General features: G+C 47.2%; 1 protein-coding gene across 1 annotated transcript in view; it reads right to left on the bottom strand.

Moving 5' to 3' along the window:
- Nceh1 (neutral cholesterol ester hydrolase 1) overlaps nt 1-11744 on the bottom strand; it is a 62991-nt gene extending 51247 nt beyond the window's left edge. The window contains exon 1 of the mRNA XM_057757275.1: nt 11422-11744. Within this exon, the coding sequence (XP_057613258.1) occupies nt 11422-11559 (138 nt within the window). The 5' untranslated portion in view covers nt 11560-11744. The remainder of the gene's footprint in view (nt 1-11421) is intronic.
- Between the last annotated feature and the right edge of the window lie 3005 nt (nt 11745-14749).

A 14749-nucleotide genomic window follows, 5' to 3' on the forward strand; every position in this document is an offset into this window, starting at 1 on the left:
CCACCTGCCCTGACCCCAGGTCAACGTCTGATATCCATTTCAAGGATACTGCAGGAGCCAATAAAAGCCCCATCTATAACTTATGTTCTGTCATTGAGCCCCGTGACAGCCGCTGTCAGATGGTCTATCATATGTTATTCCACTGACAACTCAAGTGTGTATGTTGTGTAGCTGCATCCTGCTAATTGAAACACTCCAGGAAGGAAGTGGCTAAGAACCCAGGAAGTAAAGAAAATGCACAGGGCCCACGAAGCTCGGGAATGTTATAAAATTCACACACTTCCGCCCCCAAGGGAATACAAGTAAACAAAGCTGGGGACAGGTGACCTTTTCTTTCTCCTTTTTTTTTTCTTAATACCTCTTTTTATTTTTATCTATAGATAAAAATAAAATCTAACATGTGTAAGTTACTTTTTCTAATAAGTATACTATTACCATTCTAAATGGCAGGAAGCAACTGAATTACTGATTTAAAAATCAGTAGCACAAATTACATACATACAAAAGGATGTTAATAACAAGTACAGTGTTAGGTAAGGAATTAGAGTACAGTGCAGTACCCGCTGTCTCTAAGAGGTAGAATTCTTAATCACAGGCTTACAGAAAAGACACAGTAGACTCAGGCGTACTCTGCTTATCAGTTATGGCCCCTATAGAATGCTTTTCTTCTACTTGAAAGCGGAAAAAGGCTTTTTTTAGGTAATGATCTCACTTTGTTCTGTATGTGCTGTACGAGTTTTGCTTAGAATGCTGGAGCATTTTCTTGGCCGGTTACTGATCATATATGGCATTTATATCATGTATTGAACAGCCTCTAAATAGGGAAAAATAAATTTCTAGTCTTCTCCCAAGAAGGAAAAAATACAGTATATCTCTGTACTATTCTGAGTATAAACTGTAAATGAAGTGAGTATTTTTCTAGGTACCATATGTTTTGTGTGTGTGTGTGTGTGTGTGTGTGAGAGAGAGAGAGAGAGAGAGAGAGAGAGAGAGAGAGAGAGAGAGAGAAAGAGAGAAGTCAGGAGACTTTTTCTGATGGAGATACAGGGCACCGCCACCCATGCTGGGGTGGGCTTCTCCCTGATACAGCTGCCTTTGCACACCCATGCTCCTGTAACACATTCATACACCCATTGGTTCACTAGGCAAGTCTTGAGGAAAATGGTTTTTCTGGCTTCTCATTGATGCCTGTCTTAGTTAGGGTTTTATTGCTGTGAAGAGACACTGTGACCATGGCAGCTCTTTTATTTATTTTTTTAAATATTTATTTATACATATGAGTGTTCTATCTGCATGTATGCCAAAGAGCATCAGATAGAAGAGGGCACCATATCTCATTACAGATGGTTGTGAACCACCATGTGGTTGCTGGGAATTGAACTCAGGGCCTCCGAAGGAGTAGGCAGTGCTCTTAACTCTCTCCAGCCCCCCCCCCTTTTTTTTGGTGGCAACCCTTTTTTTTTTTTTTTTGATTTTCGAGACAGGGTTTCTCCGTAGCTTTTGGTTCCTGTCCTGGAACTAGCTATTGTAGACCAGGCTGGCCTCGAACTCACAGAGATCCGCCTGCCTCTGCCTCTGCCTCCCGAGTGCTGGGATTAAAGGCGTGCGGCACCACCACCCGGCTGGTGGCAACTCTTTTAAAGGAAAGCCATCAATTGGGGCTGGCTTGCAGTTCAGAGGTTTAGTCCATTATCGTCACGGCAGAAAGCATGACAGCACACAGGCAGACATGGTGCTGGAGAGGTAACTAAGAGTTCTACATCTGGATCAGCCCGCAGCAGGAAGAGAGAAAAAGAGAAGGAGGCTGGGTCTGACTTGGGTTTCTGAAACCCCAAAGCCCATCCCCACTGATATACTTCCTCCAACAAGGTCACACCTCCCAATAGTGCCACTCCCTATGAGATCATGGGGACCATTTTCATTCAAACCACCATAGTGCCTTATCCTGTATGAGTATATATTTGTTTGCACCTCGTGAAGAAAAGCCGTACAAGGAGATCGGTTACCTGTTTGCCGTCCCTTCTGCCGCTCCTAGCTCTGTGTTCAGTTAATATTTACTAAGGGTTGGTGAGGGGTGACTCAGTGGTTTCAGCCCTTGCTATGCAAGCAAGAGGACCTGAGTTTAGCTCCCCAGAACCCAGGTAAATGTGGAGTGTGGTGGCTCGCCAGTGATTTCAGGGAAACCTGAGACGGGCCCTGGAACAAGCCAGCTAAAAGGCTCTGAGTTTGACTTAGAGACCCTGCCTCAAAGAACAAGGCAGAAGATTTGATTGCAGAATATTCTGGGCTCAGGGACAGTGAGATAGCTGAGTGAATTAAGACACCTGCTGTCAAGCCTGATGACCAGAGTTTGACCCTTAGATCCCACACAGTGGATGGAGAGAACTGAGTTCAGTAAGCTGTCCTCTGACCTCTACATGTGTGCCATGAGATGTGCATGCCTACACACATCACATATACATACATGCATACATACAAAACAAAAAATATTTCAAAAAAATCCCCGACATCAATCTCTAGCCTTTTCACATAAGCACACACCTGCACATGTGTGCCCAAACACATGAGAATGCACTTGCACACATGCACTCACCACAGACATACACTGAAAAGAAGACATTTCCTTATTGAATAGGCCTAGGAGCAAGTGGCTCAGTGATGGAGGGCACACTTCGCGTGCATGAGGTTCTGGGTTCAGTCCCTAGCACTCACATGTGCATCTGCACATGCACAAGCACATACAAATTTATACACAAAATAACACATATACATTATATATGATATATATATCATATATATATCATATATATATATATGATATATATATATGAGATGATATCCAGGTGGTAGGATTTTAACTTTATTCTAGAAACACTAAAAAATATATTGCTACCATTTCAAAATATGACACATCTTAAATTGTCCTGGGAGTGCGGCCAGGTTTGTCACTGGACAACGCAATGACTTTCTTCTCCTTTTTGTGATGCTGGAGAATGAACCAAGGGCCTCATGCACTGTAGACAAGTACTGTACCACCGAGCCACAGTCCCAGGCTCCCGGCTTCACTCCTTCATTGTGTTCACTTTAGAGACAGGGTCTTACTAGGCAGCTCAGGCTGACCCTGGAACTCTTACTCCTCCGGCCTCAGACTCCCAAGATGGGGTCTATAGCTATGTGCCACCCCATACCATGTCTTTTCTTCATTCTTTATAAGAATAAAATAGAGGGGGCTGGAGAGATGGCTCAGCTGTTAAGCACACTGGCTATTCTTACAGAGGACCCGAGTTCAATTCCCAGCACCCACGTGGCAGCTCACAAGTGTCTGTAACTGCAGTTCCAGGGGATCTGACACCTTCACGTCAGTGCACATAAAATAAAGTTAGATAAAATTATTAAAAGAAATAAAAGAGAAGGAAATAAATAAGCAAATATTTCAACATAGTCCTCATTGGAGGCTAAGATAAACACAAGCCAGTTCTTTATTTATTATTGTGAACTGTGCTTGAACCCACTGCCTTGTGTTCGTCAGGTTCTACGCTGTCTCTCCCTGACCACCCCTCACTTTCACTTGTATTGTGGTGTCTTACTAAGTTGCCCAGGTTACCCTTAAATTTGTCATCCCCTTGTGTCAGCCTTGCTAGTCTCTAGGTTTAGACCCTCCCTTCCTTCCTCCCTCCCTCCCTCCCTCTCTCCCTCCCTCCCTCTTTACCTCCTCTGGTAGGCTAGGAAATCTACATACTCACACTGGGAAGGGACTCACTGTTCAGCTACCTCCCAGCTCATTATTCTGAGAATAAACTGCATAAAGAACAGCTCAGAATAAAGGCTCAACCACACTTCCACACTTCACAGAAACATGCGTAGCTCAAGCTCGGGCTGCCTGGAAGAAACAGGATAGGTCTCACAAAAGGTCACATGAGAAGGACAGCTTCTCTCTGCCCAGGGCTGTGTTTGCAGAAGCGATGAAGACGTTTAGATCAGTCTGTTCATTAACCATTGCCTTACACATCTGGTCAGAATCAATTCGACCTTAATATTTCCTCAGTGCCACCTGCAGATCTCCTATCAGAACTAGTTCCGATCTAACCCTTCGCTGAAGGTGAAGTCCTTCCACTGCCCTGTGTTTTAATTTAAGAGCTTCAACCAAATCAGCTATATATCACCATGGTTACCGAATCCTCCAACTTCTGTGAAGCAGTGATCTTCACCACAAATCTGAAGGTGGGGAACGAAGTTTGTTTCTTACCTAGCATGGTGGCCCACAAGTACAGTCCCAGTGTTCCAGAGGCTGACAGAGAGTTATGAGTTCAAAACCAGCCTACGCTAAGGACATAGTAAGTTTCAGGCCAGCCCAGTGTGAGACAATGTTTCAAAAAAGAAAGCATTGAAACTCATTTACTAATGTTTTAAAGTTAAATTTGAGCACCAGCATCCATGTCTTCTTCCAGACTACAGATTCCGCGTGCGCTGCCTCGGGCTCCCATCTCACCCCAGACTACAGATGCCACGTGAGCTGCCTCAGGCTCCCATGCATCCCAGACTACTGATGCCGTGTGAGCTGCCTCGGGCTCCCATCCATCCCAGACTACAGATTCCGTGTGCACTGCCTCGGGTTCCCATCCATCCCAGACTACAGATGCCATGTGAGCTGCCTCGGGCTCCCATCCATCCCAGACTACAGATGCCGTGTGCGCTGCCTCAGGCTCCCATGCATCCCAGACTACTGATGCTGTGTGAGCTGCCTCGGGCTCCCATCCATCCCAGACTACAGATGCTGTGTGCGCTGCCTCGGGCTCCCATCCCATCCCAGACTACAGATGCCACGCGAGCTGCCTTAGGTTCCCATCCCATCCCAGACTACAGATGCCGTCCTTGTGCCCGCTGCCTCGGGCTCCCATCCCATCCCAGACTACAGATGCCACGCGAGCTGCCTCAGGCTCCCATCCATCCCAGACTACAGATGCCGTCCTTGTGCCCGCTGCCTCGGGCTCCCATCCCATCCCAGACTACAGATGCCACGCGAGCTGCCTCAGGCTCCCATCCATCCCAGACTACAGATGCCATGTGCGCTGCCTCGGGCTCCCATCCATCCTTGCCCCATGGACTGTATTCCCTGAAACCACAAGCCAAAATAAACACTTCCTATACTTGCAGTTAAAATTTACCTGAGCTGAGTATAATTTCCAGTATAAACTTATGACAAAGGTCAGAGCACTGGAGCGCTGCAGCTTCCAGAGAGGCTGTAATTTCAGTCACACCCCACAACAAGCAAGGCCGGTAGGAGCTCTCAGGTGAGGTCACATTACAGCTCGGAGCAGGAGCAGACTGCTAACGGCTTTGCTCAACTAGTCTAAAAGCTTGGTCATCCATAAGAAAACGGAAGACAAGCCGGGCGGTGGTAGCACACGCCTTTAATCCCAGCATTTGGGAGGCAGAGGCAGGGGGATCTCTGTGAGTTCGAGGTCAGCCTGGTCTACAAGAGCTAGTTCCAGGACAGGCTCCAAAGCTACAGAGAAACCCTGTCTTGAAAAAAACAAAAAATAAAATAATAATAATAAAGGAAGACACGGCCCAGTGGTGTGGTGCCGTGCTTAAAAACAGGAGGAATCAGGTTACTATTTCAGTAACCCTTCTTTTACATTATGTCATAAGAAGATTCATAACTGACAAACTATGGGTGTCTCTCACTGAACCTGGAACTAAAAGACTCAGCTACAGGGGACGGCCAGAAAGCCCCAGGGATCTTCCTGTCTGCTAATTCAGGTATGAATACGGGCATGAGCTGGGACTATGGACATGTGCACTATATACAGGTTTTATATGCGTCCTGAGGATTCAAACTCAGGTTTGCATACTCACACAGCAAGCATTTTCCTCTGCTGACTGAGTCGTCTCCCCAGCACCCATTACCATTATTTTACATTCTAGCTGCAAAGCATGAGTGGATTGCGATTTTTTGCTGTTTCGGGATCAAACTCCCGGTCTCACAAATGCTAGGCAAGCACTCCCCGCCCCCTCTTGTACTGCTGCTGAATTTTCATTCATTGAATTGACTGTAGGGTGCTGGGAACCAACTGAAGTACCAGTGTATACAGGATAACCACTGAGCTGTATGTCAACCCTTTCCCTCCCGTCCCCCACCCCCAGACAGGGTTTCTCTGCCTAGTTTGGCTGTCCTGACACTGAGTCTGGAGACCAGGCTGCCCTTAAACTCAGAGATCCGCGAGCCTCTGCCTCCCCAGTGCTGGGAATAAAGGCGTGAGCCGTCTGCTCCTCTGTGTCTTACGAATGACCACATATTTGGACTAGCAGACGGTTCTCAATCCTCTAGCTACAGCTTTGCCTCTGTCCATGATGGCATAACAAATTCCACCCGAAGGGACTGGTGGCCAAGAATAAACATGCTTCAAAGGTTTCTGATGGGCACTGCCAAAACGCCAGAGAGGAAGGGGTCTTTTTTTTTTTTTTTTTTTTTTTGGTTTTTCAGACAGCGTTTCTTTAGCTTTGGAGCCTGTCCTGGAACTAGCTCTTGTAGACCAGGCTGACCTCGAACTCACAGAGATCCGCCTGCCTCTGCCTCCCAAGTGCTGGGATTAAAGGCGTGCGCCACCACCGCCCGGCGAGGAAGGGGTCTTGTGTGTTCTCCAGGGCAGAGCTCACCTCTGAAGGCGCAACACAGCATCCCTCTTTTCAGTGCACAACCTTTTCCTTTTCTTTCTTTCTCTCTCTCTCTCTCTCTCTCTCTCTCTCTTTCTTTCTTTCTTTCTTTCTCCTGTACCCCAGGCTGGCCTCAGACATGCTTTGTATCTAAGGATGCCTCCATCTCTTGGGTGCTGGAATTACAGGCATGTATTGCCACTCCTGGTTTATGCAGTGCTAAGGATTGAACTCAGGACCTCGCTCATGCTTGGCCACCTTTGTCAACTGAGCTACAATGCCAGGTCAACGTGTTGAAAGAGGCTCTTAGGCGTGGCTCCTCCTTCCTGGCCTCTGCTCTCCAGCTACACCTGTCGCTGTGGTTTCTGTTGTCCCGTCTGAGGGCTCTGCTATCACACTGAAACCTGCCTCCTTAGCATCTTATTCCCAAGACCAGTGGTTCTCAACCTTCCCAAGCTGCAACCCTTGAATACAATTTCTCACATTCTGGAGACCCCCAACTATAAAACTATTTCAATGCTACTTCCTAACCGTAACCTTGCTACTGTTATGAATCATAATGTAAAATCGTAAATATCTGATGTGTGATCCCTGTGGGGGTCACGACCCACAGTTTTAGACTCTTGAAGATGACTCCACTAATCTTACAACTTAATCATACATGCTGGGTTACCTGGATAGGTTAAACAAAACATGCATCATCTATAATATAGCCAAAATAAATATTGTCCATAACAGTATCGTACCTTATTCATATCATAGTACAATCTGGGGGTATTTCTTTCTCTTTTTGACAGATTTCAGAATATACCCCAGGTTGGCATTGAACTTGAAGCCACTGTCTCACCCCACCACTCCAGCCCTGGAAAGATCATGGTTTTCACACTTTGCTACAAATGAAATCACCTGGGAACTTCTCAAGGAAAAGACCATTCACCTGGCTGAAAATACAGCTTGGAGAACAGGAAAATTACTGCTAAAAACACCGAAAGCACCCAGAATTCTGAGTAAATGTGGAATGGGGGATGACCTAGGCAGCAGGAGTGTTTTGGCAGTTCTTGCACCGGGGAGCTGGATACCGGAGGATAAGGGGTTCAAGGCTAGCCCCTGCTACAAGAGCCATAAATGATGAAAAGCAAATGAAAGGGAAAGTTCTGAGCAGCTTCCAGGACCCCAAGGAAGGAAAGCTCAGTATCCACAGTCAATGGTCTGACCCAGGCAGGGCACGAGAGAGGGAAAGTAAGGAAAACAGTGTAGGCCAAAGACAGGAGAACAAGGAAGCACTCACACTCATTACTGTTAGACAGGGTCTCACTATGTAGCCCTGGCTAGCCTGAAGCTCACAGCATAGACCAGGCTGGCCTTGAACCCACCAGGATCTGCCTGCCTCTACCACCCCAGTACTGGAGACAACGTAAGTGTGTACGGCCACACAATGCTGCACTCGAACTTCTGGATGTTAGAAGGTAGGCCCAGCCCAATTTTTTAAATAACTTCAACTGCTGTTTTAATTGAGTCAAACCATCTAAACCAAAATTGTTTGGCAAATAAGGTTGTACCAACTTCACAGAAGTTCTCTACGTTTTCTGTTTGGTTGGTTGGTTTTCTGTTTGGTTTTTCATGACAGAGTTTGTCTGTGTAACCTGGCTGTCCTGGAATTCACTCTGGAGACCAGGCTGGCCACAAACTACAGAGATCCTTCTGCCTCTGCCTCCCAAGTGCTGGGATTGAAGGTGTGCACCACTGCCGCCCAGTTTATCTTGTTGTTTGAACAAAATGGACGACCCTACAGATTTCCCCTACTAACTGTGGTGGAGCTCTGAACAACACTGAAGCTCAGCATGGGGTTTGGAAGGTGCCCTGGGGAAGAACAGCCTCCCTCCAACACAGACTGCAAGGCATGCTGGGGAAGAACAGCCTCCCTCCAACACAGACTGCAAGGCATGCTGGGGAAGAAAAGCCTCCCTACAACACAGACTGCAAGGCATGCTGGGGAAGAAAAGCCTCCCTCCGACACAGACTGCAGGCTTTTAAGCAAACTCCTGGGACCCTCAGGAGCCAAGGCAGGAAGATGATGAGCTGAAGGCCAGCTTGAACTACATAACAAGGTTTGAGGCCAGCCTGCGACAAGGAGCAAACACCAAGAAAAAGAAAACAACCTATAATCTGACACTAGGGATGTGAAGGAAGGAAGGATCAGGAGTTTAAAGTCACCCTTGACTACATAGCAAATTCATAGCTAGCCTCAGCTACATGACACACTGTCTCAAACAACACACACACACACACACACACACACACACACACACGCATGCATGCGCGCACACAGTGGGGACAAATCTATAATTTCTGCATAGAGAACTACCAGGAATTTGAAGCCTGTTTGGCCCACAGAGTAAATTCCAGGTCAGCCTATCCTACATACAGTGAGAGACCCAGCCTCAAAAGAGCCAACCAAACAAAAAGTGTAACAGTTAAGGGGCCTCGTTGTGCACACTTTCAGTCCCAGGACTTGGGAAGCAGAGCCAGAAGGATCGCTTTGACTTGAGGCCAGCCAGATCTACTTTGTAAGTTCAAGGCCAGCCAGAGCTACCTAGTAAGACCCCGGGGGGAGAGGGAGAGAGGAAGGGAAAGAGAGAAAGACCACAAACATAGCTGGGCCAGGGTGAAGTTGTAGCTCACTTGTCCACTCTTTACCCAGCACTTACAAAATCCCTGTTTTGGTAAAAACTCAGGGAAGTTGTTATCTGATAGAATATGCTTTCTTCTGGTCTGAATGATCTTGCCAATCTCAGTTTAGCAGGAAGGTGACCAGGGCCACACAGTCTGATTGAAAACCCACTCCCAGGCCAACACCAAATGAGAACACTCCTTATTGCCTCCTCAGATCGTCCTGAGAGTGTCTGCATCACACTTGCAGGGCACGCCATAGTAGTCTGCAAGGTATGCTGGGAAAGAAAGCTTCCCTCCAAACCTGGTCTTTCCCTAAATTACTATGATAAGAAAGAGTTCTTCGGTGACCTAAAACAAGACTGGACGAAGCACCTTCACACCAATACATCATTCTTCTTTCCTTATCCTGACTTAGTAAACATGGCCAATCCAACCCACTAAACAGCCTTTATTCTCCAGAACCTTTGAATGGGGTTTCTTGTAAAGTACACACGCTTGGTATGCCTATAGAGAGGAGAAAACCATAGTTCCGACAGGTCAACACCCTGTTAAAGCCTAGATAAGTGGTCCAGGCCTGTAATCCCGGTGTTTGGGAGGTGGAGGCAGGACCAAGAGTTCAAGCCCAGACTGAGCTACTCATCCAGGCCAGACAGAATTACATAATGAGACCCTGTCTACAAAAAAAACAAACAAAACCAGCTGGAGCTTATGGGCTAAGAGTACTGGCCCTGGGTTCATTCCCAACACCCATATGGAGGCTCATAACCCTCCATAGCTCCAGTCCCAAGTGATTCAACGTGCCCTTCTGGCCTCTGTGGGCATGGCACCCAAGTGGTACACAGACATACATGCAGGCAAAACACCCATAAATAAAAATAAATAATGCAATGCATGTTCACATACTTTTAAAAAAAAAAAAAGAGCGAGGAGGTGGTGCTGCATGGCCTTTAATCTAAAGAGGCAGGGGCAGGTGGATCCCTGAGTCTGAGCCCAGGTCAGCCTGGGATTACACAGAGAAACCTTATCACAAAAAGACCAAAATCCAAACAAACCACAAAGCCCCCAGTATTGAGGCTCAGAGTTGGGCAGAAGTAGAAGGTGACTTGATTGTGGAGGAGCGTTGGGAACCTGGATAAGGTAGACATCTCAAAAATATTATCCACTCATGGGGTTCAGCCTTAGCTGCCGACTGGTTCTGACAGTAAAAACAACCCTCCTACCGTGAAATAAACTAAACAGTTGCACTGTCCTGCCCATGGGGGGCGCAACCTACATAGGCAGGATACAGTGCAGAGAAATGCCACCCTATCAGGTTAAAGAAGGCCAGAGCGTGCCTTAGCTCGGGCCAAGGTTATTTCCCCGCTGTCGGAGGACACAAAACAAACGCGGCCAGCAAACAGAAAGCACAGTTTGCAAACAAGGACCTTTAGAGCCCTCCGGGTCTCCCAGCCTCCTTTTCCAGGGCTGAGCTGAGAGGTGCCAGGAAGAGAATCGAAGGTCAGAGCGGTTAGCGCTAAGGCCTGGAGACGTTGGGAAGATGCCCGCGCCCGCTTCTGCTTTTCGGGGAATCACAATCCCTTTCGCTAAAAATATTTAACTCCTCCTCTGCCTGCGGTGGGAAAGCGAAGGTGGGGGCAGGGTGGTTTTTTAAAATGCTGAAGGCTTTGGCCCAAGACACTGCAAACCAAGAAAGCAGCGGCGCAATTTAAGACCTAGGAAAGATTAAACAGCTGTCACGGAGACGACAGGCGAGAACTTCACCTGTTTCCAGACGCACCTCTACCCTCGGACTTCAAGGATGCAAACACCATCGGACTAGGGGTCCTGGGGAAGCGCGCACTCGGGAAAGCAAGGGTGACACCGGGTGGACCCGTCGCATTGCAAGGATGCAAATACAACAGCCAGGGAATCAGAAGAAGCGATAGGGAGGATGCGCGTTCTCGGGAACACGGGCGACTTGGGGATGTTCCTATTGCAGTGCAAGGATGCAAACGTGACACCCGCAAGGGCCCACGGGCAACCAGGACAAACGATGGGGGTTTCGTTCAGAGGAGCAGGGGCGACACCGGGCATTCCCTTCGCTCAGCTCACCACTTGCTGCGCGCCGCGGAAAGTGGCGTCCAGCAGCATCAGTTTCCAGGGGTCGGACACCGCTCCGGGCAATGGGATGTACACGTAGTAGGCAGCCAGCGCCAGCAGCGCGGCCAGTAGGACACACGATGACCTCATTGTCCTCAGGCCGGGATGTCCGGAGCTGACCACGGCACGGTGCGCTGCTACCCGGAGACCGCCGGCAAGTTTCTGCCAGCCTCAGCTGCTGCTTCACGTGTTCCTCTTAAGGCTGCGAGCCAATCACAGGCTGCGTCGGGAGGAAGTGGGAGCACGGACGTGCCCCCTCCGCGGTGTCCTTGCGAAGAGCTGCGGGCTCGCCAGGTTGCAGGAAGCGCAGTGGTGCTGCAGCGCCGGGAGGAGGAACAGCAGCCTCTGGCGGGCACTGTGAGTATGACAGGCTGCGATGCCAGGCTGCCTTCTGCAGGTTTGCAAAGGGGTCAAGGCCAGCCTGAGCTACTTGAAACAGTCTCAGAAGAAAAACTAACAGGAACGAACAAAAAGTTGGGTTTAACATACAACATACCGTACATCATTCACTCTACGAATAACACCCGGCCCACACCAAGAACCAGAAGAGCTGGAGAAAAAGACCATGAAATCTCCTGTACGCGGTCTGGTGACTAAATCCAGGACTATGTCAGGCAAACACTTTACTGCTGAGTTGCAACCCAGCCCTTGGACTTTTTTGAGACAGAATCTCAGGCTATCATGAAACCATCCTCTTGCCTCAGGCTCTACATACTGAGTTTACAGGCATTTGCCACTGGAGCTTTATGTATTCATATTACATTTTTTTGACTCTTTGAGACGGTTCCATGGAGCCCAGGTTAGCCCTTTTTTGTAGCTGTGAACTTCAAATCCTTCTGCCTACCTGAATTTCCCAAGTACAGTTATGGTATTTGCTAACAGGCTGCACTTGATCTTTTTAATTTTTTTGTCTCATTATGGGGGGAGGGGGGTGAAGTACAAGGAAAATACATACGAGAAGCCCAATGATAACAACAATAATAACTGACATACACAATGCTTATTGTGAGCTAAATTCTATGGTAAGCACTCCAAAAAGATTAATGTGTCTAGTTTTATTAACAATTCTGGGATGCACTGTTGCTGCTCGGAAAACAGAGGCCTTGAAAGAAGCACACAGGCATGCTGGCACACACTTTCAATTCCAGAACCTGAGCGGCAGAGGCAGGAGAATTTCTATGCATTTGAGGCCAGTCTAGTCTACATAGTGAGTCCCAGACCAGCCAGGATTACATAGTCAGATCTTGTCAAAGAAAGGGAGGAAAAGAGGGAGTGAGGGAAAAGGAAGGAAAGAAGGGAGGAAGGGGAAAGGAGGAAGGAAGGGAGGAAGGAAGAAAAGAAAGAAAAAGAAGCCAGGCGGTGGTGGCGCACGCCTTTAATCCCAGCACTCGGGAGGCAGAGGCAGGCGGATCTCTGTGAGTTCGAGGCCAGTCTAGTCTACAAGAGCTAGTTCCAGGACAGGAACCAAAAGCTACGGAGAAACCCTGTCTCGAAAAATCCAAAAAAAAAAAAAAGAAAGAAAGAGAGAGAGAGGGAGGGAGGGAGGGAGGAAGGAAGGAAGGAAGGAAGAAAGTGTTAGAAAGAAAGAAAGAAAGAAAGAAAGAAAGAAAGAAAGAAAGAAAGAAAGAAAGAAAGAGTGTTATCCTTAGTCATCAGGCTGGTGAGAGCTGGGATCCAGGACTCATGATGTTTTGTCTCCCATAGCTCCTGCTAAGAAATGAGAACACAAGCTGAGGAGAAAGTTCTCTGCTTGCCCAGCATGTAAAAAGCTATGACTTTACTCCTGGCATTGCAAGAACAGGGTGTGTCGTCACAGGCTCGTAAGCCCAGGATTCGGCAAGTGTGCGGATCAGAATTTCAGGGTCATCCTTGACTGTGGCAGGACCAGTAAAGAAAGGAGTCCCGAGCAGGCTGTCCAAGAGCGAGACTGGAACCTTACAGAGACGTCCTCTCTGTCGAGCAGCACGTCAAATATGCCATGGGAAAGGCCATGGAGGAATGTTGTCTTAAGCTATTATAAGAGTTTTACTTCTTGAAGAAATCAATATTCTGAACTGCCTGACCCAGAGCCGCAAGCAGACTCACAAGCAGATATTACCAAACTGTATCACTTTCAGCATTTTCTGTGGGTCACTTGTTGCTTTTGAACCTTGTTTTCAGAGGTGCTCTTGGGCCTCTTTGCCACACCTTACACACAGTACCTTGTTCTGATTCAAAGGCATGGAGAAGATACGCAAAGAGAAAAAGGGAGCAAGGTTTATGACTAAAGCTACATGTTCAGCTTGTGAAAGTTGACTGCATGAGGAGTCCCATGGTATGGCAAGATGGATTACACTGTTTTCTTAAACGTAAGTAAAATAAAAACAAACCGGGCACATAGTCTATAGTTTGAAATGAACTCAAAGCATATGGGTAACTTGGTTACTGTAACCAAGTTTTTCTCCCATCCAACAGTTCCCAAATAACCACTCTGAGGCTTGATATTTATTACAAACTGTTTGGCCTATTAGCTCAGTCTTATTGTTAACTACATCTTACAACTTTAAATGAACCCATTTCTATTATTCTATATTTAACCATGAGGCTCTTGGTTTGTTACTTCACATCTTGCTTCTCTAGTGGCTGCTACCGTCTCTCGGACCACACCATTTTTAAGCCCTGTATCTGTTTATATTTCCCGCCTGGCTCTATTCTGCCTGGCTATTGGTCAAATCAGCTTCTTTTTATTTTGCTTTTTTCGAGACAGGGTTTCTCTGTGGTTGTGGAGCCTGTCCTGGAACTAGCTCTTGTAGACCAGGCTGGTCTCAAACTCACAGAGATCCACCTGCCTCTTCCTCCCGAGTGCTGGGATTAAAGGCATGTGCCACCACCGCCCGGCTTCAAATCAGCTTCTTTATTAACCAATGGTAATAAAACATATTCATACCATACAAAAGGGCATCCCACATCAGGTTATAATATCATATTTATGATCAGCAGACTTTTGAGTAAATGCCAATTTGATTATCTGGTAAACTGAAATTCCAAGGGAAAAAAGCCACAAATACGTCAAAGTGTCTTTAATGCTGATTAATTCATTAGAGTTTAGTGATCGTGGGGACCTGGAGTGGTACAGATCTGGAGTCGAACTATCTTAGGCTGATTTTGTTCACCTTCCCTCAACTGTTCCTAAAGGACTCTTTTTCATTAAGAAGTCTTCTGTGCTCAGGAACAGTCATTCAGCCATTTGTGAGATTTAAACTCTCTGTAGCTTTGATAGTATCTGCCTCCTCGTTAGGGA

Source organism: Chionomys nivalis, chromosome 24, assembly GCF_950005125.1.
Source record: "Chionomys nivalis chromosome 24, mChiNiv1.1, whole genome shotgun sequence".
NCBI classification, from domain to species: domain Eukaryota; kingdom Metazoa; phylum Chordata; class Mammalia; order Rodentia; family Cricetidae; genus Chionomys; species Chionomys nivalis.